Source organism: Ailuropoda melanoleuca, chromosome 7 (genome assembly GCF_002007445.2).
Source record: "Ailuropoda melanoleuca isolate Jingjing chromosome 7, ASM200744v2, whole genome shotgun sequence".
Classification (NCBI taxonomy): Eukaryota; Metazoa; Chordata; class Mammalia; order Carnivora; family Ursidae; genus Ailuropoda; species Ailuropoda melanoleuca.
The window spans coordinates 60,249,788-60,269,973 of NC_048224.1; the positions used below are offsets into that span (position 1 = coordinate 60,249,788).

The 20,186-nt window shown below is 56.2% G+C and overlaps 2 protein-coding genes across 13 annotated transcripts in view; one reads left to right on the forward strand and one right to left on the reverse strand.

Annotated features, from left to right (window-relative positions):
* The window catches only part of NOXA1 (NADPH oxidase activator 1), a 10,133-nt gene extending 5,098 nt beyond the window's left edge, over positions 1 to 5,035 (forward strand). The window contains exons 4-14 of one of the 12 annotated variants that reach the window (XM_034664893.1): positions 179 to 313; positions 574 to 681; positions 1,645 to 1,704; positions 1,968 to 2,011; positions 2,581 to 2,695; positions 3,612 to 3,651; positions 3,873 to 3,931; positions 4,158 to 4,312; positions 4,417 to 4,531; positions 4,637 to 4,751; positions 4,837 to 5,035. In XM_034664893.1, the coding sequence (XP_034520784.1) occupies positions 179 to 313; positions 574 to 681; positions 1,645 to 1,704; positions 1,968 to 2,011; positions 2,581 to 2,695; positions 3,612 to 3,651; positions 3,873 to 3,931; positions 4,158 to 4,312; positions 4,417 to 4,531; positions 4,637 to 4,751; positions 4,837 to 4,925 (1,035 nt within the window). In that variant the 3' untranslated portion in view covers positions 4,926 to 5,035. Of the gene's footprint in view, positions 1 to 178; positions 314 to 573; positions 682 to 874; positions 1,101 to 1,506; positions 1,705 to 1,967; positions 2,012 to 2,165; positions 2,368 to 2,580; positions 2,696 to 3,159; positions 3,315 to 3,414; positions 3,588 to 3,611; positions 3,652 to 3,872; positions 3,932 to 4,157; positions 4,333 to 4,416; positions 4,532 to 4,636; positions 4,752 to 4,836 lie in introns of those variants that run through there. The other 11 variants (XM_034664894.1, XR_004626652.1, XR_004626653.1 and 8 more) reach the window with 11 other exon arrangements.
* A 597-nt stretch (positions 5,036 to 5,632) lies between these two features.
* On the reverse strand, positions 5,633 to 10,678 carry ENTPD8 (ectonucleoside triphosphate diphosphohydrolase 8). The gene is made up of 10 exons (XM_034663766.1): positions 10,269 to 10,678; positions 8,636 to 8,793; positions 8,429 to 8,546; positions 7,649 to 7,799; positions 7,347 to 7,506; positions 7,021 to 7,251; positions 6,664 to 6,927; positions 6,337 to 6,447; positions 5,925 to 6,059; positions 5,633 to 5,824 (listed from the first exon to the last, which is right to left on the reverse strand). The coding sequence occupies exons 2-10, from the start codon at positions 8,759 to 8,761 to the stop codon at positions 5,633 to 5,635; spliced, it is 1,488 nt and encodes a 495-aa protein (XP_034519657.1). The 5' UTR covers positions 8,762 to 8,793; positions 10,269 to 10,678.
* Positions 10,679 to 20,186: the final 9,508 nt, after the last annotated feature.

A 20,186-nucleotide genomic window follows, 5' to 3' on the forward strand; every position in this document is an offset into this window, starting at 1 on the left:
CGGCGGGGGGGCGGGGGGCGCGGCCTGGGGTCGAATCCCGGTCAGAGGCACCGGAGGTGTGGGGGGCAGAGGGGGAAGTTGAGGCCGGGAGGGCTGATCTAGGGGCGGGACCGGGGGTGAGGCCGGAGGAGGGGAGCTGAGTGAGGGAGTAGGCTGTCATCTCCCACCTCCCTCCCAGGTGCTCTTCAACGTGGGGGCGGCACAGAGCCGGCTGGGACTCTGGGCTGAGGCCACCCGCAGCCTAGAGGAAGCCCTCTCGAAGGGGCCGGAAGGGGCCGGCGACGACCTGCACGCCGCCCTGGACCAACTGCAGGTGAGGAGGGCAGGTGGCGAGCAGGCCGCCCCCTCCCCCGGGCGCTGTTGGGCCCATAGCCCACAGTCCAGGGCTCCTATCTGTACAGGCCCCCAAGATCAACTCTGAGTTGAAGAGATTTCTAGAGGGAGGTGGCTCGTGTGCGCAGGTGCGGGGGCATGGGGAAGGACTTCCCGGGGCCTGTGAGAAGTGGGCCGAGGCTCCCTGCGGCCACAGCCCTGGTCGGACGCTCAGGTCTGCACTGGCCGGACCTCCTCCAGAAACAGGCCCAGCTGCAGCCTCGGCAGGTCCCCCAGGGTGAGGTCTTCCGGCCCCACAGGTGGCACCTGGAACATCTGGAACCAGTGGATTTCCTGGGCAAGGCCAAGGTAAGGAGGCCGCGTGTCCCTTCCTGTGGCCCTGGCGCGCGGGGGCCAGCGGCAGCCAGCAGGTGCTGAGCTCACAGGGGCCACGTGGTGTGGGCCCTGTTGTTAGGCTTTGGGAGGTGGGTGGAGAGTGGGCACGGGGCCACCCCCAAACTGCAGAGGGCCTGAGCTTCCTGGTCAGGAGCAGCGTCTCCAGGTGCAGTTCACAGATCCTGGGCGCTCGGAACCAGGAGGCGGAACGCACCGGAAGCTGCCGCAGAGGCCGGAGCTCCTGAGTTTTTGGCAGGAATTCCCAAGGCAGCGCTGCCCCGCCTACCTCACCTCCGCTGCGCTCTTCTGCCCTCAGCATCTCGCCGTAGTTTTCTGTCTCTGTGTCTCGCTGCATCTCTGCCCCAGAGAGTGAGATCCCAGGGAGGGCTGAGGTAGGCTGGTTGGGGCCAGGCGGCATCACCCAAATCACAGAACACTGGGGAGCGGGGGTGGAATGCAGGGATGTGACTCGGTGTGCACAAAGGGAAATTCACTTGGGTTTCAAGCTGGTGGCCCTTGGGTTAGCCCCAGCACCCGCCGAGGTCACCGAGGGCCAGCGCGCTGTGTGTAGCCGCGTACAGGGCTGGTGAGGTCACGCACCCCAAACACCTCATCTTTGCAAACATCTGCTGGCAGGGGCCAGGTGTCTCTGAGCTGCATTAATCTGTCAATTTGGAGTCTGTTTACTACAGTACAAGTTTCTAAGAAATAAAAATATTTTAAAATTATATTAAAAATAAGTTCAAACTGTCAGCATAGATGTTTTCCTTTATCAGACATATTTTTCTTACCTTGCAGCCCCCACCCTGGTGGTCTGACAGCCTTGGTCAGGCACGGGCAGCCCCCACCTGGCGGATGTGTGGTGTGGGCAGCAGGGGCTGGGAGCGGACATTGCAGGGCCCCTGACTCCGCCGTCCCCCTGCTGTCCCTCACCAGGTGGTATCCTCTGCCGTCCCCGACCACCAACACAAGGGCACCCAGCCTCAGCAGCCCCAGGTGGGTGGGTAGCCTTCCAGCCAGCCCAGACTTCTCTCCGTCATTTTGGAGGCCTGAGCATTTCAGACCTTTTTACTGTGAAGGGAAGAAAATGTTCTGAACCCTCCTGGGGGGCTCCCCAACATTCCTCTGATCTGAAATTGGGAGTGGCAGGCCTGTCCTGTGTAAGTCTTGCCTGGGGTGAGCAATGCTGGGCCCCCCTGCCCTGACACTCACCCACGGGGACCTGCCTGCTGAGAGAGGATGTCGTTCTGTGCCCGTAGGTTCAGGATGCAGATGGCGAGGTCAGACCTGGAGCTGCCCCACGGTAGGAAGGGATGGGTCTCACGTCTGCATGCTTGTTTCTCCTGTTGGGGCAGAGGCCCTGGTGTGAGGCCTGCATCACGGCCCCTGAGGCCCGAGCCCCACCAGGGAAGGGGTGTCTAGCCTCTCTTAGCCTTCCCCACGCCCCCTCTGTCCAGACGCCCAGGGCTTACTCCGTCCTGAGCCTGTCCTGCTCCACGAGGAAGAGCCCCGTGCCCCCTTCTCATAGAACCATCGCTCAAGCCTCAGTGGGTGGGTACCAGAGGGGAGTTGAGACTTCAGGTCGCCGTGCTCCAAGCAGCACCGAGGCTCAGAGCCAAGGTGCCCAAGGCGGGTGCTGGCTGGGCTGTGGGCTAACATCATTACTCCTCTGGCATTGCCAGACTGGACCCTCACAGGTGGGGCCGTCCCAACTCGGAAGAGGGAGTAGTGCTCAAGCTTGCATGGGGTGTAGGGACGTAGCGCAATCCCCCCGAGGCCGTGCCACACTTCGGGCTCCTCTCAGGCTGTGTCGGTGGGAAACAAGCCCGAGTCAGGGAAGTCCTGAGAACGAGGGCTCCCCCCATCCCCCAGGGCTGGAGACACAAGCTCCCACAGAACTGCCACCTCCTGTGGTTCCAGGATGCCCCCTGAGGCAGAGACAGAGGTTGGCTCTGGACAGGTGGCGCAGGTCATCTGTGATGAGCAGGTGAGTGGGCCTGGGCCCCGGTTGGGGGGACAGGGGCCACAGTGCTGGGAGGACATCCCCTACCAGGCTGAGCATGGGGGCTGGCAGCCACAGCCAGGCACTGTGAGGGTCTCAGGGCCCAGCAGGTGGCCTCATCAGCTTCCTCTGTCAGGGCAGCCACAGCGGCTGGCTCTGGGGTTGGGGTGCTTGCCGATGCCCGCTGGCGTGTAGACAGGAGTCTGGTGGTCCTCACCCCGTCCCTGGCCTGCAGCCTGGGCTTCTGTGCATTCAGCCACGGCCCTTGTCACCTCGCCTTCCTTCCTGGACACAGGCTTCTCCCAGGCAGGTGCAGGCGGGAGGGGTGTGGCCGGCCACTGCCCAGGGCCAGCGCCAGGAGAGGGGTCACCAATGCACACAGAAGGTGGTTGGACTGAGTGCTTTAACCAGCTGGAAAATCTGAAATGGTCCAAACACTTCATTTGCAGTCCAACTTCCAGACCCCCTTGAAGTCAGAATCTCAGGATGGTCTGGACCCCGGGGCCCCTTTGCGAGGTTCTGCCGCCCCTCCAGCACATCGAACATGGGGTGGAGTCCAGTGGGCCCCTGGCCTGGGTCCTCAGCCTCCAGGGTCACTGGGGCCCCCCAGCTGGAGCTTCCTTCTCACAGTGCTTGGTGGTGGTGGTTGGGGGGATGACGGGCTCGTCCCCACTGCTGTAAGGCAGCCTCTGTATGGTCTCCAGGCCTCTAGGGACCTGGTTCATGCCCTGACAACCCCCCACACCGGTTGTATTTATGGCTTCCTGCTGGTGAGCTGGCTCACCAGCCATAACCCTCACTGCCGGGTCTGCTGCGACAAGCCCCAGGCCAGGGAAGGCTGCCCCATCCTCAGGGCCCCCCATCCCTGGCCCCTACTCCCAGCCTGTGGCTTTTCCTGCAGAGGCCCTGTGTGGAGCAAGTTGGCAAACAGGTCCCTCCAGGTAAGGACGTCCTGAGCTGCAGGTGGTGGGCAGAGGCCTTCGGTGGTGGGAGTCCTGGGCAGGCGTCTGAGGGTGCTGGGAGTATCCTCTTTGCCCCCGAGGGAGGCAGCTGGCTACCTTGGGCCTCCCGGTGGGCGTGTGGTGCCGGCAGCTCCTCTACCCCAAAATGTCCCAGCTTGGGGGGGTGGCCGCCTGAGTCCCTGCTCTGTCACTCTCCACAGGGCCGCGGGTGGCACGGGGGCTGGACTCCAACCCTTCGGAGGACCCCTCGGGTGCTGGGGTAAGAGGCACTGGCCTTCACGTCACCCCTACTCTTCAGGGATCTGGGACCCTGAGGCCAGGCCCCATCCCTTCAAATGGCCCTGGGGACCCCAGCTGATGGAGCCGTACAGGCCTGGAGCTGCGCCCTCTCCCCGCTTCTTTGCTCAAAGGCCACCCCCGCTGGGCCCTGGGCATTCAGATTTGGGGCTTCATAGACTGACCACTGCCTTTCTGCCCTGCCCCAGGGAGTGGCCACGGTGGGCCCTGCATCGTTGGTGACCATCACGGTGCAGTGTGCCTTCACTCTGGCCCTGAAGGTCCCGAGAGGAGCTGACCTGTCCACCCTGCGGACCCTGCTGAGCCAAGCCCTCCCTCACCAGGCCCAGCACGGGCAGCTCAGGTGAGCAGGTGGGAGGTGGGGCAGGACTGCAGAGGTCGGAGGTCAGCGCCCTGCCAGAAACAGCCCCTGCACCCTCCATGCCACTCTGAGGAGTCTCTTTGCAGTTACCGAGACCCTAGCAACAAGGGGCGCTGGGTCCCCCTCCCCAGGGAGGAGGCGCTGCAGAGGGCCTGGCGAGACGCAGCGGCCGGCCCCGGGGCCCTGCGGCTCCAGTGCCGGGTGAGTCTCAGCAGGGCATGGGTGTGGGTCTCCGTGTGGGGCACGGGGGACCCTGGGGCCCTTCTCTCTCCCCGCCCACCCTGCAGCGCCCCCTTCCCACCATAGGGAGCAGGCGGCCGACCTGCCCTCTACCAGGTGGTGGCCCAGCACAACTACTCTGCCCGGGGGCCCGAGGACCTGGCCTTGCAGCGGGGGGACGTCGTGGATGTCCTGTGTGAAGGTCAGTGGGCCGCTGGGCACAAGGTGTTCTGTATGCAGACACTGTCTGATATGCTCTGAGGAACCCTGACTCCCTTCACATGCAGTGGACCAGGCGTGGCTGGAGGGTCACTGTGACGGCCACATCGGCATTTTCCCCAAGTGCTTTGTGGTGCCCGCTGGACAGTACGTGTGAGGAGCCTGACACCCCCACCCGGAGCCCCACCCGGCCCAAAGCCAGTGAAGAAATCAGCCCCGAGACGTCCTGTGGCAAGGACGGTTTTAATAAAGTAGTCTTCCTGCCACTAAGGTGCCGTCTGTCTTCTGGGCTTGTCCACTTGGAGGGCCTGACGAAGGCTTCGAGGGTGGGGGTGGGGCTGCCACTGCAGGAGAAGCCACGGAGCCTGGATACTGTCCCTCAGGCCAGGTAATACCAGGGGTCCAGCTGGGCCTCTCCCCCAGCCCCCTCCTGAGGCTCTGCCGGCTCCTAGAGACCCCCGGGGCCCCACTGCCAGCCTCTCCCAGGGAGCCAGAGCCCTTTTGCTTCAGCGGTCACTCCCACTTCCAGGCTTGACCGGGCCCCACGTCCCGCAACACCGTAGGTCACACAGCCCTGGAGCACTGCAGGGCCCTGGTGTCCCGGCGTGTCTGCAGAAAGTCACCTGCTGCCCTGGGAAGCATGGTGGAAAAGGCAACCCAGGGGGGCCAGGATGGGGAGGCCACGATACAGCCTGCATGGCCAGAGCAACCCCGAGGGCTGAGCGGGGCCTTCTGACCACCGGGCCAGAATCCACAAGACAGGGAGACCCGACAGCGCTCGGGAGCTCTGGAAGGTTCTGGCCAGTGCAGCCGTCCGGCCTGGGGCAGGCCCGGGGCTACGCCAGCATCAGGTGGCGGCCCAGCTCAGCCCTGGGGCCAGAGGAGGTGGGCTGCAGCAGCCCCAACAGTAACCACGAGAGTCAGTGCCGCAAAGACGACTCCAGCCGCCCACACGCCGTAGCTCTCTGCCCGCCCCTGGGCGGGCACCTCGGCCGGGATCATGCTGGTCAGGTTCAGCATGTAGCCCAGCGTCCAGCCGATATCGGTGCCACCAGCCTGTGGGACGTGCAGGCCGGTCAGGGCTGTGGGCAGCTGCCCCAGAGCGCTCGGCCCCCCCTGCCCTGGGCCAGATGGCCAGGCCGTGGGAGGTGGTCACCTGCTTGTGGAACTCGATGCCAGACCAAGTCTCCTCGCTGAACCCATAGCCCTCAAGCAGCAACGTGAGTATGTACAGGCCCGAGGCACAGTAGTCGCGCAGCCAGCGGTCCTGCCGTGGCGAGCTCGCCTCCACCTGGGGGCCCGGGAGGTGAGGAGCCAGGTGACGCCCCCTCTCCCAGCCCACCGGAGGCTGGTCCCACCCGAGGATGTGACCCTGGGTCTCCTGCCTGGAGTAGGGTGGCCAAGGGTCTGTCTTCCCTTCCCTTGGCATCCGCCAAGCCCTGATGGCCACACTGCCCAGGACGCGGTCCCACCAAGTCCCTGCTTGCTGAGGTCTGTGCCTGGGACAGCTGCAGCCCAGAGAGCTGGGGAGGCCCTGGTGGGGACAGCTGGCCCCAGGATCCACCCACCTGCTTCCAGGGCCTCTGGCAGAACTCCCACACGGTGGCGTTGACGGCGGCCAGCGGCTGCTTGGAGGTGAGGTTCAGGAAGTGGAAGGTATAGTAGAAGTTGGAGAAGGCCTGCGCGTGGGGAAGTCGGACGGCCATGCCTGCACTGGGGCCGTGCCCACGTGGGCCCGGACCAGAGCAGCCCCAGCACAGACCAGGCAAAGTCCCACCAGCCCCACACACGGGGACCCCACCTATCCAGGGCTCATCCTGGGCCCACCCAGCATCAGGCCCTTGAGGCTCCGGAAGGAGGCTGGGACCCTGGGGAGGACAGTGTAGACTGCTCACATAGAACCGGCCCCGCACGGGGGGCTGGTAGACCCCATCAAAGGCACAGTGTCCTCGGCCCTGGCAGCTGGAGAAGTTGAACAGGCCCCGGATGGCGGAGATGCAGGCCCCAGGGTTCCCTGTCCCTTCCACAGTGAGGTTCTGGGCTGGGTCTGGAGGAGGCGTGGCGCGGACACAGGGTGACTCATACAGGGCGGCCGGGGACAGCGTGGCCCAGTAGCCGCTGTGGTAGCATGGGTGGCGGACCAGGGGGGTCAGGCTGCTCTGCAAGAGAACAGGGAGACGGTCTTGAGCCAGCCCAAGGCCCCGGGCCGACCCGTGCCATTGCACCCCTTCCTCCTCTGTGGGCAAGCCAACCTGCACCAGCCGAGCCAGGAGCCTGGTCAGCATCTGGTCACGCCCGAAACAGAGGTAGCTATGAGTGTAGACGCTGTGCTCAGAGCCGTAGAGGCGGAAGGTGGCCTGGGCGCTCTTGTCCAGTATGGGGCCGTCCGGCACAAAGGTGATCTGGGTGGAGGCTCCACCCATGTCCAGGGCGCCCACCGGGGTCTCCTCCAGAGGCTGGACCCATTCTCCAGAGAAGGAGTACTGAGGACACCCAGAGAGCACTGAGTCCTGGAACCAGCCACATGGACCCACAGCCCCTCGTCATCCAACCCCCACCTGGGGGCTGCCCGTGGCACCTTGACCAGCAGGCCCAGGACGTAGTTGATGGTAATCCAACCTAAGGCTCCTTCATCCTGCCCAGCCAGGAGCTCAGCACCCCAAAAGTCCAGGGGAGACTGGCCCAGGACCCGGCTGACTGCCGCGAAGATGTCTTCTGCCTGAGAGCTGTTCTTCTGGCTGGGCAGAGAGGAGCCGCTGCCAAAGCTGGTGGGAGACCCACAGCCACCCCACCCTGCCCACCTGCCCAAGGTGTGGTCACCGCGGTTCTCACGGCTACTCCTTGAAGACGTGCCCCAAGCCCCAAGCCAGCCCACCTCACCTAAGCAGCCTCATGCCAGCCGTGGCCCCCAGGAACATGGGCGTTTCCTGATGCCGTGCCTTTGGGACCAGCATCAGCGCCTCCTCCAGGCAGCCCTTCAGGCTCTCGCCAGCCTGTGCAGGATTGGAGGCATAGGACGAGATTCCAGGCCCTGAAACACAGCACCCCAGGACAAGGCTCCAGGCCTGAAGGCTGGGTGGGCTGGAAGGGCCTGCGGTGGCTTGGGTAGTGTCCCCCCAGGAGATACGTCCACGTCCTCACCACTGAGATCTTTGAGTGGGGTCTTATTTGGAAAACAGGTCTTTGCAGATGTAATTAAGTTAAAGATCTTAAGATGAGACCACCCTGGATTCCCTGGGTGGGCCCTCAATTCAATGGCCCATGTCCTTTAAGAGAGAGGAGAGGAGGGGTTGAAACATACAAGGACGAAGGCTATGTGACTTTGGAGGGAGGGGTTGGGATGATGGGACCACAAGCCCAGGAATGCCTGGAGCCTCCAGCAGATGGAAGAGGCAGCAAGGACTTGGCAGGTGCCATGCCTGTTCTCTGCAGGCAAATGTAGGCTCTGGTCCGGTATTGCACGGGTCAGCTGTGCCACCTTGCCTAATTCATTCAACCTCTCTGCGCCACTTTTCCTTTACGTTGATTTGCTGATTTGCTAAAGCGTGTGAATGTTGCTCCCACCTCCCTCCAGCCTGCCCCAGCTCCCAAACCTCCACCCGGTTGGGAATCCCAGCCAGCAGTCACACCCGCCCGCGGCTGACGGAGCTGCCTACTGACCTTTCGCCTGGCAGGCCAGGGCCTGGCTGACCACACCTGTGTTATTCTCCTTGTCTGCTGGCCACTGATACACAAAGAGGGACGTGTGGGAGGACCCGGCGTCAAACACGATCCCGAACTAAGAGTGACAGCAGGGTCAGGAGGGCGTGGGGCCAGCACACCATCAGCCCAGCCCAGCCTCCCCCTGCTTGGGGCCCAGGGGCCTACCTTGGTGTCTGTGGGCAGGAGGACACTGGTGGCCTCCACCAGGATGAGAATGAGCGTGGTGAGGCCTGAGGCCGCTGCGGCCCCGAGCAGGGCCGTTAGGACCCCCTTCTTCCAGGTCAGCCCCATGAGGGGAGGGCAGGGCAGGGCTGGGCCGGCACCTGCAGGGTGGGGCAGCAGTGGGCACCCAGACTCCCTTTGCTGCAGACGGTGCCGCCCTGGAGAGTCACCCCGTCCTCCCCAGGACTCGGACGGCACACCCCAGCTGGGGCTGTGGGCAGGGCTGAAGACCATACCATAGGAGCCAGGGTGCCCTGGGCATCAGAGGGGCCCAGGGGCCAGGGCCCAGGAGGGCTCATCTGGCAATAGGGCTAGCCCGAGACGCACAGTGCTGACGGTGACAGGGTCCAGAAGAGCCCCGTTCTCATGCTGCCTCGGGGACCAGCAAAGCTACGCCCCACCATGTTATCCAGGCAGCCCTGCTCCCCCCACCCTCCCACCCTGCAGGTCAGCTCCAGATTGAAGTCGGGGGACCCAGGACCCTTCCTCTGCTGCCCACCCCAGGCCTCTCCTGGGGCAGTGTTTTCTGTCTGGGAGCCCTGAGGTCAGGCCTGAGCAGGTGGGGACAGGCTACCAGGTGGCCTCACGTGTACTCTCATGAGTGAGTTCAGTGGGTCCCGAGAAGCACATTTTCTTGATGAAAGGACCTTGAGGTCAGGGAGTTCTTAACAAAGACATTGGTTTCTAGTTGAAAACCCAGCCTCTGGTTTCTCTAATCTGATTTTGGAACTTTTCAGTTGGCTCCAGGCAGCCTCTGGGCAGCTGGCCGAGGCTGAGCCAGGAATGCGATTTGCACAGGGCCCAGGCCCCCAGCTCCCGGCCTCGGCCCCTGCAGAGCCAGGCCTTGCTCACAGCACCGCCTGGAGTCTCGGCCCAAAGGAGACTGCTCTCTGTGATTCCCGTGTTTTCTATCACACCGTGAACCTCACAGAAATGCAAACATGCAGGCAATTTGCACCTGAGCGAGAGGCAGCAGTGATGATGGTTACCCCGTGGCTCCTGGCTACCGGGCGTGGGACAGGCTGTGTGGGTTAGGGTCCCGTTCTAAGGTGGGAAGACAAAGACTGAGGGGACTGGTCACCTGTTTGAGCCAGTCCAGGCCCAGAGGGGACCCAACCTGTGCCCCCAACCAGCACCCAGGTCACAGGCAAGGCCCAGGGACACGGGAACCCCACCTCATAACCCCACCTCCAAGGAATATAACATTCTGAAAAACCCCCAGCCTGGGCCTCCAGTGGGTGGGCAAAGAGGATGGGCAGAGTCTCCCACAGTCAGAACACCCCTTTCAGGACTGGTCAGCACCCCTAGACCAGGACGGCCTCCCCGGACCAACACGGCCCCCCTAGGACCAGCACAGCCCCCCTCGGACCAGGACAGCCCCCCTCGGACCAGCGCGGCCCCCCTCGGACCAGCACGACCCCCCACAGACCAGGACGGCCCCCCTCAGACCAGGACGGCCCCCCTCAGACCAGCACAGACCAGGACGGCCCCCCTCGGACCAGGACAGCCCCCCAAGGACCAGGACGGCCCCCCTCGGACCAGCACGGCCCCTCTCAGACTAAGGGAGGCACCTCACCTGGGCTGCTGGATGGCCAGCTGCAGCAAGGAGAAAGCTGGACTGCGGTCCCTCAGGCACCTGCCAGGTGCTGTCCGGCCTCTCCCTCCCCCTTGGCTAGTCACCACCCACCTCCACCTGGACCTCACCAGGCAGGTGACAGAGCCTGGGAAAGGAGTCCCCTGTGAGCTGGCACTGCCCGCCTCCAGTCCACAGACTGGCCAACAGAGGTTTAGTGGGGTTGAGTTCAGGCCCCTGCCTGGGGGATCATCCCGCACTACCTAGGTTCACACTCTACCCCCCCCCCACCACCCAGGGTCATCCCTCACCTGCTGCCCAGGATGGCCCCTGCCCCACCTGCCCCACTCAGTGACAGGTGACCGCCCAGCTGGGCCCCCACCTCTCCCTGGAGGCTGCACAGACTTTGCCCTCTAACCCCGCCCTCCCCCAGCAGGAAGCTGGGTGCCAGGCACAGGTTCAGGGCAGGTCATAGTCTGGTGACCCAGGGCTTGGCCAGAGCGAAGGCCGGAGGAGGCGCGACCAGCCCGCGTCCGGGGGGGAGGGTGAGGCTCAGCTCCTTAGCGCTGCTGGGTTTGGTTGTGTCGGGCATGTGATAAAAGCGCCCCGTTTCTGTGCACGTGTGTAGACTCGAACACCCCCCAGTCCGAATTACCCGGCACCCCTCCCATGCCCCCTGGGGTCGTGCCCTGCCCCCACCGGCCCCAGGGCGCCAACGATGACCTCTGGTCACAGTCTCTGGGAGAAGGCCACACACGGCGAGAGGCAGAGCCTGGCTTCCCCCACGGGGGGCGAAGTGCGAGGGCCAGCAGCCACCATGGGCTCCCCAGTCCTTCCTCTGGGCCGAGTCAGTCCGTCTAGACGCGCGCCGTGGTTTGTGTGGCCTGCCCCTGTCAAAGGCATCTAGGGACCTCCCACTCGGACTGCAAAGAGCTGCTGAGACCTCCCGGGTGAGTCTCACCCAGGAGACAGACGGCTGAGTGCGTGGCCAAGTCCTGTTTAACTGGATTCCAAGCTGCCCGTTTCTGGAGCGACCTCCAGCTTCTCTGCATACCCCCAGCATTTGAGGCCGTGGTTAATTTTTTTTTTATTAATTTTATTTTATTATGTTAATCACCATACAGTACATCCCCTGATTCTGATGTAAAGTTTGATGCTTCATTAGTTGCGTATAACACCCAGTGCACCATGCAATACGTGCCCTCCTTACTACCCATCACCAGTCTATCCCATTCCCCCACCCCCTCCCCTCTGAAGTCTTCAGTTTGTTTCTCATAGTCCATAGTCTCTCATGTTTCATTCCCCCTTCTGATTACCCCCCTTTTCTTTATCCCTTTCTTCCCCTACCGATCCTCCTAGTTCTTATGTTCCATAGATGAGAGAAATCATATGATAATTGTCTTTCTCTGCTTGACTTATTTCACTTAGCATTATCTCCTCCAGTGCCGTCCATGTTGCAGCAAATGTTGAGAATTCGTTCTTTCTGATAGCTGAGTAATATTCCATTGTATATATGGACCACAGCTTCTTAATCCAGTCATCTGTTGAAGGGCATCTCGGCTCCTTCCATGATTTGGCTATTGTGGACAATGCAGCTATGAACATTGGGGTGCATATGAGGCCGTGGTTAATTTTAGCCGGTCTGATGGTCCACAGTGCACCCGTGGCTGGGGTGCTGGACACCTTTCCACGTGCTGATTTGCACACATACACGCTCCCTGATAAAGTGTCACATTTCCCCCGTTTTAAAATTGGATCGTTTGATTTCTTCCTGTTAAGTTTCGGGAGCTGTGTAGAGGGGGCTTTCAGGCAGACAGGCTTGAGCGACCCCTTGGCTGAACGCCGACAAGCCCATCAGGAGACCCACCTTAAAATATCCGAAATATCTATAGGCCTAACGGGCCACCGGGCTACCTACAGCCAGGCACAGCCACCAAACAAGGAGAATTCCATACGCGGCCTCACCTCCTGCCCTCGCGCTTTAGAGGAGCTCTCCCAAGGCCTGGCGGCGGTCAGCCTCTCCCCCGCGGTCCTGCCTGCGGCTCCCTTGTCGTGGGGTCAGGAAACTCTTACCTCCTTTGTTCTGCTAGAGTGAATGCTTTCACCGCCTGCTCCACCGGCTTCCACCCCAGCGGGTGGCCCCACGTTGGGGGCCCCCATCCGATTGGGAGAGACACCCCATTCAGACGCCACAAGTTCTTCCTACGTTCTAGGTCTGCCCTCTGTCATGCTTGTGTTTGCGAAGTTTTTCTCAGGGTCTGTAGCTTGCCTTTTCATTTTGTTAATGGTGCGTTTCACAGAGCAAAATGCTCAACTCCAGATGAAATCCAGTTTGTGGACGTGTTCTCCTACGGACGGCACCTCTCACGTCATTACTGGGAGCTTTCCGCCTAACACCAGGTCTTGAAGATTGGTTTTTCCTAAAAGCTTTGTAGTTCCATGATGTGCATTTAGAGTACAGTCCGTAGTCTTTGCTGAGACGCGCGGCTTAGGTCCAGGCTCACTTCCCATCGCTGCAGCACCGTTGGCGAAAAGGCCATCCTTTCGTATGAACGCTCGGGCACCTTGGCATGACGGCCACTCGCGTGCGCCTGTTTCTGGGTCCTTGCTGTGTCCGCCTCCCCCTGCATCTGTGCTGACTGCTGCCGCCCGTGCGAGCCTCGCCGCGTGTACCAGGAACACCCCCCACCAGCCACTTCATTCTTTCTAAAAGTCATCTTAGCTCTTCCAGTTCGTCTGGGTCAGCCCCTCTCTGCCTACAAAACATTCTCCTGAAATTTCTGTGATAATTTTAGGGACAATTGACATCTTCACAAGTTTCAGTCTTCTAGTCCGTGAACACAATTCTCTTCTCTCCATTTATTTAGGGTTTAGGTCTTTTAGACATTCTCTTTTGCCAGAATTTTTAGTTTTCAAAACAATGATCCCGGACATGTGTGTTTTTGAATTCAACTTATTTAAGCAAAACAGGACAGTTTACCCATTTCTCCCACTCTCTATGCCCATTTTTGCAGCCACCAACCTGTTCTCCACATACACGAGTTTGGCTCTGTCGTTGCTGTTGTTGGAACCCGTATCCACGTGTAAGAGACCACAAGACAGGGGCGCCTGGGTGGCTCAGCCGGTGAAGCATCTGCCTTTGGCTCAGGTCACGATCCTAGGGTCCTGGGATCGAGCCCCATGTCGGGCTCCTTGTTCGGCGGGGAATTTGCTTCTCCCTCTCCCTCTGCCTGCTGGTCCCCTACTTGTGCTCTCTCGCTATCTCTTGCTCTCTGTCGAATAAATAAATAAAATCTTAAAAAAAAAAAAAGAGACCACAAGGCTTCTGTCATTCTCTGCCTTATCTCACGGAGCGTAATGCCCTTGACATTCATCCACATCATTGCAAATGGCAAGATTTCATTCTTTTTTATGGCTGAGTAATATTCCATTACTTATACACACACACACCACGCTTTCCATACCCGTTCATCCATTGGTGGACACAAGCTGCTTCCATATCTTGGCTGTTGTGAGTAATGTTGCAATGAAGGCTGCATATATCTTTTTGATTGGTATTTTTATCTTCTTTAGATAAATATCTAGTAGTGCAATTGTGGGTTCTAGGGTAGTTCTATTTTTAACTTTATGAAGAATCTCCATATGCTTTCCAGAGGGGCTGCACCAGTTTGCATTCCCACCAACGGTGCACGAGGGTTCTCCTTTCTCCACTTCCTCTCCAACACCTGTCGTTTCGTGTGTTGTTCATTGTACCCGTTCTCACCAGTGTGAGGGGTGTCTCACTGCAGTCCTGATTTGCGTTTCCCTGAGGATGATTGATGCGGAGCGTCTTTTCATGGGTCTGTTGGCCTCTGGGTGTCTTCTTGGGAAAAGTATCTGTTCAGGTCCTCTGCCCATGTTGTAACCAGCTTACCCGTCTTTTTGCCGTTGAGCTCGCATTCAGCAGGTTGTCCTTCCGTTTTGTGGGTGTTCATTTCTTCTTTTGTTGTGCACATGTTTAGTTTGATGTCATCCTACTTGTTTGTTTTTGCTTTCGTTGCTTTTGCTCTTGGTGCCAGATTCAAACAACTGTCACCAAGACCAATGTCAAGGAGCTTCTTCTAGGAGGTTCCGTGGTTTCAGATCTTATATTCCAGTCTGTAATCCATTTCGAGTTAGTTTTGTGTGTGGTGTAAGGTAGTGCCCAGTTTCCCTCTTCTCCGTGTAGCTGTCCAGTTTTCCCAACACCGTGTATTGAAGAGACTGTCTTTTCCATTGCATATTCTTGCCTACTCAGCTGTAAATTAATTGACCACACATGCGTGGGTTTATTTCTGAGCTCTCTGTTCTGTTCCATTCATCTCGGCATCTGTTTTTATGCCAGCACCACAATGTGTCGATTCCTCTAACTTTGTAAAATAGCCTGAAATCAAGGAGCGCGACGGCGCCAGCTTCACTCCTTCTCAAGAGTGCCCTGGCTCCTCAGGGTCTTCTCGGGTTGGGTTCCACACAAATTTCAGGATCGCTTGTTCTATTTCTGTGAAAAATACCACTGGAATTTAACACGGATTGCACTGAACCTGTAGATTGTCTTGGGCAGTATGGACATTTTCACAATATTAATTCATCCAAACCACGGACATGAAATATCTTTTCACTTATTTGTTTCTTCTTCAAATTCTTTCATTAATGTCTTGCAGTTTTCAATATGCAGGTCTTTCATCTTCTTGGTTAAATTCATTCCTAGGTATTTTATTCTTTTTTTAAAAGATTTTCTTTGTTTATTTATTTATTTATTTAAACTCTCATTTATTTGAGAGAGAAAGGGAGAGTGAGCACACGAGCAGGTGGGGGGGGCAGTGGGGCAGAGGGAGAGGGAGAAGCTGGCTCCCCGCCGAGCAGGGAGCCCAACAGCGGACTTGATCCCAGGACCCTGAGATCATGACCTGAGCCGAAGGCGGATGCGTCACTGACTGAGCCGCCCAGGTCCCCAAGAGTTTATTTTTAAGTCATCTCTACACCCAATGTAGGGCTCAAGCCTACAACCTTGAGGTCAAGAGTCACAGGCTCCATTGACTGAACCAGCCAGGTGCCCTTTATTCTTTTGATGCAATTGAAATTGGGATTGTTTTCTTAATTTCTCTTTCTGATGGTTCATTATTAATGTAAAGAAATGCAACAGATTTTTATGTATTGATTTTGTATCCTGCAAGCTCACCGAATTTGTTCTCTTTTTTGATAGAGTCTTTAAGGTTTTCTATACATATCACGTCCTCTGCAAATAGTTGTTTTTTTTTTTTTAAGATTTTTTATTTATTTATTTGACACAGACAGACAGCCAGCGAGAGAGGGAACACAAGCAGGGGAGTGGGAGAGGAAGAAGCAGGCTCCCAGCGGAGGAAACTGATGTGGGGCTCAATTCCGGAAAGCCAGGATCACGCCCTGAGCCGAAGGCAGACGCTCAATGACCGAGCCACCCAGGCGCCCCTGCAAATAGTAGTTTACTTCTTCCTTTCTGATTTGGAAGCCTTTCATTTCTTTTTCTTGCCTAATTGCTCTTGTTAAGACTCCCAATTCTATGTCGAATACAAGTGGCAACAGTATTATTCTTGATCTTATTCCTGATCTTAGAGGAAAGCGTTCAGATTTTCACCAGTGTGGTGTTGGCTGTGGGCTTGTCATGCATGGCCTTTGTTATGTGAGGTATGCTCTCTCTATACCTGTTTTTTTGAGTTTTTATCATAAGTGGATGTTAAACTTTGTCAAGTCCTTTTTATGCATCTATTGAGATAAACATGACTTTATCCTTCATTTTATTAATGTGGTGTATCACACTGGCTGATTTGTGGATGTTGAACCATCCTGCATCCCTGGAATAAATCCCACTTGATCGTAGTGTATGATCCTTTTTAATGTATTGCTGAATTTGGATTGTTAAAATTTTGTTGAGGATTTTTGCATCTATGTTCATCAGGGATATTGGTTTTGTTGTTTTGTTTTGAGTTTTTTTGGTGGCATCCTTACCTGGTTTTGGTATCAGGGTAATGATGGCCTCATAAAATGTTTGGAAGAGTCCCCCCCCTTCTATTTTTTGAAAGGGTTTGAGAAGGATTGGTATTGATTTTTCTTTAGATGTTTGGTAGAGTTTGCCAGTAAAGCCATCTGGTCTTGGACTTTTGTTTTCTGGGATGTTTTCGATGAATGATTCAATTTCCTTGCTGGTAATCGGTCTGTTCAGATTTTCCATTAATTTTCCATTGAATCCAATGATTCAGGCTTGGTAGGGTGTATGTTTCTGGGAATTTATCCATTCCTTCTGGTTGTCCAGTTTGTTGGTGTGTGAATGTTCATGGTAGTCTCTTACAATCCTTTGTATTTCCTCAGTATCAGCTGTAACTTCTCTATCATTTCTCATTTTATTTGAGTTCTTTCCCTTTTTTTTCTTGGTAAATCTACCGAAGGTTGTTAATTTAGTTTATCTTTTCAAAAAAGCCAGCTTTTAGTTTCATTGATCTTTTCTATTATCTTTTCAGTCTCCATTTCATCTCTTTCTGTTCTGATCTTTGTTATTTCCTTCTTTCTTCTAACTTTGGGCTCCAGTTACTCTTCTTCCTAGTTCCTTGGGGTGTAAAGTCAGGTTGTTTCTGTGAGACTTCTTGTGTTTTGAGGTTGTATCTAGCCAGTGAACTTCCCTGTTGGAGCTGCTTCTCTGTAGCCCATACATTTTGGTATGTTGTACGTCCATTTTTATTTGTCTCAAGGTATTTTTAAAGATTTTCCTTTGATTTCTTTGATCCATTAGTTGCTCAGTAGCATACTGTTTAATCTCTACATATTTTTGAATTTTCCAGTTTTCTTTGCGTAATTAATTTGTAGCTTTAATCCCATTGTGGTCAGAAAAGATTCTTGGTATGATTTCAATCCTCTTAAATTTATTAAGACTTGTCTTGTGGCCTAATCTGTGATCTGTCCTGGAGAATGTTCCATGTGCACTTGAGAAGAGTGTGTGGGTCTGCTGCTGGTAGCACGTTCTGGGTGCATCTGTTAAGTCCATCAGGTCTGTGGTGTTGCTTACAGGACGCGTTTCCTTATTGATTCTGTCTGACCTATCCGTTGATGAAAGTGTTATGTTAAAGTCCCCTACTGTTTCTATGTTGCTGTTTATTTCTCCCTTTAGGTCTGTTAATATTTGCTTTATATACTTAGGTGCTCCTACTTTGGGCACATAAGTATCTATGATCATTATATCCTCTTTTTGGATTGATCCCTTTCTCTAATATTATCACTTCTTTGTCTCTTATTACAATCTGTTTTATATTTTATGGTTATGTTTTGTTAGATTTATACCTAAGAATTTCATTTTTGTGGGAGCTATTATAAATTGTATTATTTTTAAATCCTGTGTTCAATTGTTCATTAACAGTAAATAGAAATACAGTGGGTTTTGTGTGTTGACCTTGCATCCTAGTGCTCACTTACTAGTTCTAGGAATTTGTGTATAGGTTCCCTGGAATTTTTGACAGGCAGTCGTGTTGTCTGTAAATAGGAATAGCTTCATTTCCTCCTCTCCAATATGCATGCGTTTTATTTCCCTTCTCTTGCGCTGGCTAAGACTTCCGGTTGCATGTTGAGTAGGAGTGGGGAGGGTCAACACCTTTGCCTTGTTCCCAGCCTTGCGGAAAAAGCATTCATTCAGCACCGAGCAGGGTGTTAGTGGTGGGTGTGAACCACGTGTTAGGTAGGTGCCCTTCTTCAGGTTGAGGAAGTTCCCTTCCAGTTTGCTAGAGTTTTCTTCACAAACGAACGTATTTCGTCAAGTGCTTTTTCCTCATCCATTAATATGCTCCTGTGATTTTTCTTCTTTAAACCCTCAATGTAGTGCGTTACATTGGTGGTTTTTCTTGAATACTAAACCAGCCTTACAGTCTCAGGAAAGACCCGAGTTGATCGAAGTGTATTCTTTTATCTATTACTGGATTTTATTCGTTAACACGGTCCTCATTATTTATGGATTTTGTGTTTGCAATTTTGCCTACTAACCAGATTTTTCTGTAATCCCCAAATCAATACTTGCATGTCATTTAATGGACGTGTGCAGGGCAGCCCAACACATGAGCGCCAGGCATGCATTTTCTCAGCTGAGTGTGAAGAGGGCAGCGTCCGTCTTCTTGTTTCAGCCCACACTGGAAAGTGTCCTTTTCACGGCCTGTGTAGTGCTGTGTTTTTGCACTTTTGTGCTTTGTCTTGGTGATTTCTGTTTGGAACGGCCTTGCGTGTCGTGCTTTAGTGCTGCCCGGTCCTGCTAGCTCCGGAGGCCTTCTCCCAGCTGGCCGATCTTTCCATGGTTCTCCAGGTGTCACCAGTTCTGCCCGGAATGTTTTGAACACAATCCCGTGAGACTGGGGTCTTGCCTCCATCCTGTGGAGAACGCTGGGGCTGTGGCTGCAGCCTTGGTGCCTCTAGTCCCAGGTCATTCCCTTTTCCTTCACATTTTCCGTTTAGCTTTGCTGTGGCTCCAGTCTGGGCGTGGGCCAGTCTGCCGCGCAGAGCATGGCTTAGGGTCAGTTCCACATGGGCCTGGGAGCAGGGCTAGGGGTTCATAAATAACTTCGCAGGTGGCTTCCCGGTACTTTCTATATCCCCGCCTCCCGGCCTCCTTCTGGGTCCCTCTTCCATATCCAGCCTGCATGGCTGCCTTCCTTAGTCCTTCAGACAGACCCTGGCCCTGTTCAGCTGACAGCTGCAGGGGGTGGGACCAGTAGGGGGAACTCCCACAGTGGCTTTGACAACACCCTCCCCACCCAGTGGATCCCGGCTTCCAGAGACTACGCCATGGGAATGGCAAGTGGAAACCTCTCTCCTTAGCGTGCACAGACAGTGAAAGGAGCTGTCGGCACAACGTGTCCCTTCTGGAAGCAGGAGGCGAGTGCTAGTGCCAAGTGTGAGTTTCATTCTAAGAGTGAGGGAGCACTGGAAGGTTCTAGATGAGACAGACGTATCCCTGTGGTGCTGGGCAGAGAAGCAGCTCAAGGGGCTGCAGGCGGAGGCTGGTTCGAAGGCCTGTCCCAGGGCTGGAGGAGAACACCTGTGGGGGAGACGTGGGAGGTGGCTTCGTGGCCCATTCTGCCGTCTGTAGGGGCAGCCTCACTTCCTCTCCCCTCTGTGCCCAGCACCACTTACTGCTGGGAGTGGGGGGGCCACACCTTCCTTCACAGCCTGTAATTACATAGGCGGATTCATCCCCATGTAGACGGGTTGTTTTCCTCTACTTTACGGGATGGGAATCACACCTCGGTGTGATGAGACACTCCCCCAGCCTGCTGGGGCATCATGCCAGGGCCGCACATCTGGGGCCAAGGAGTGCCCACAGCAGGTGGTGAGGCACAGAGAGGGCAGCGTGGGGGAGATGGGCAGGTGGGGACCCCCTGTACCCATGCTGTTTGGGAGACAGCATGGCTCAGGCCTGGCCTTCTGGGTAATTGTGAGCGTTACATGTCACAGTGGTTGGGCCGGACGCCTCTCATCGCTGCTCACCTACTTACCCACTTTAAACAGACGCCTGACCATACTGCCCCCTTAACAATGAGCTGTTGAACCATCTGCTCCTTCGGGGGTCGCCGACCTCGTGATCTGGCCTTGCACCAATTAATGGCACGAACAAGGGCGACGGACATCGGGCCCAGAGAGAGGGAGGGTGGGAGGGGGATGCTGGCTCGACAGACATGCCAGTTTATCAGGTGTGTACACACACACACACACACATACATATATATGTATATATACAATTTTAAGATTTATTTATTTAGTTGAGAGTGGGTGCGAGTTGGGGGAGGGGCAGAGGGAGAGAATCTCAAACTCCCCGCTGAGCGTGGAGCCCCATGCAGGGCTCTATCTGGACCATGACCTGAACCTGAATCAAGAGTCAGATGCTCAGCTGACTGA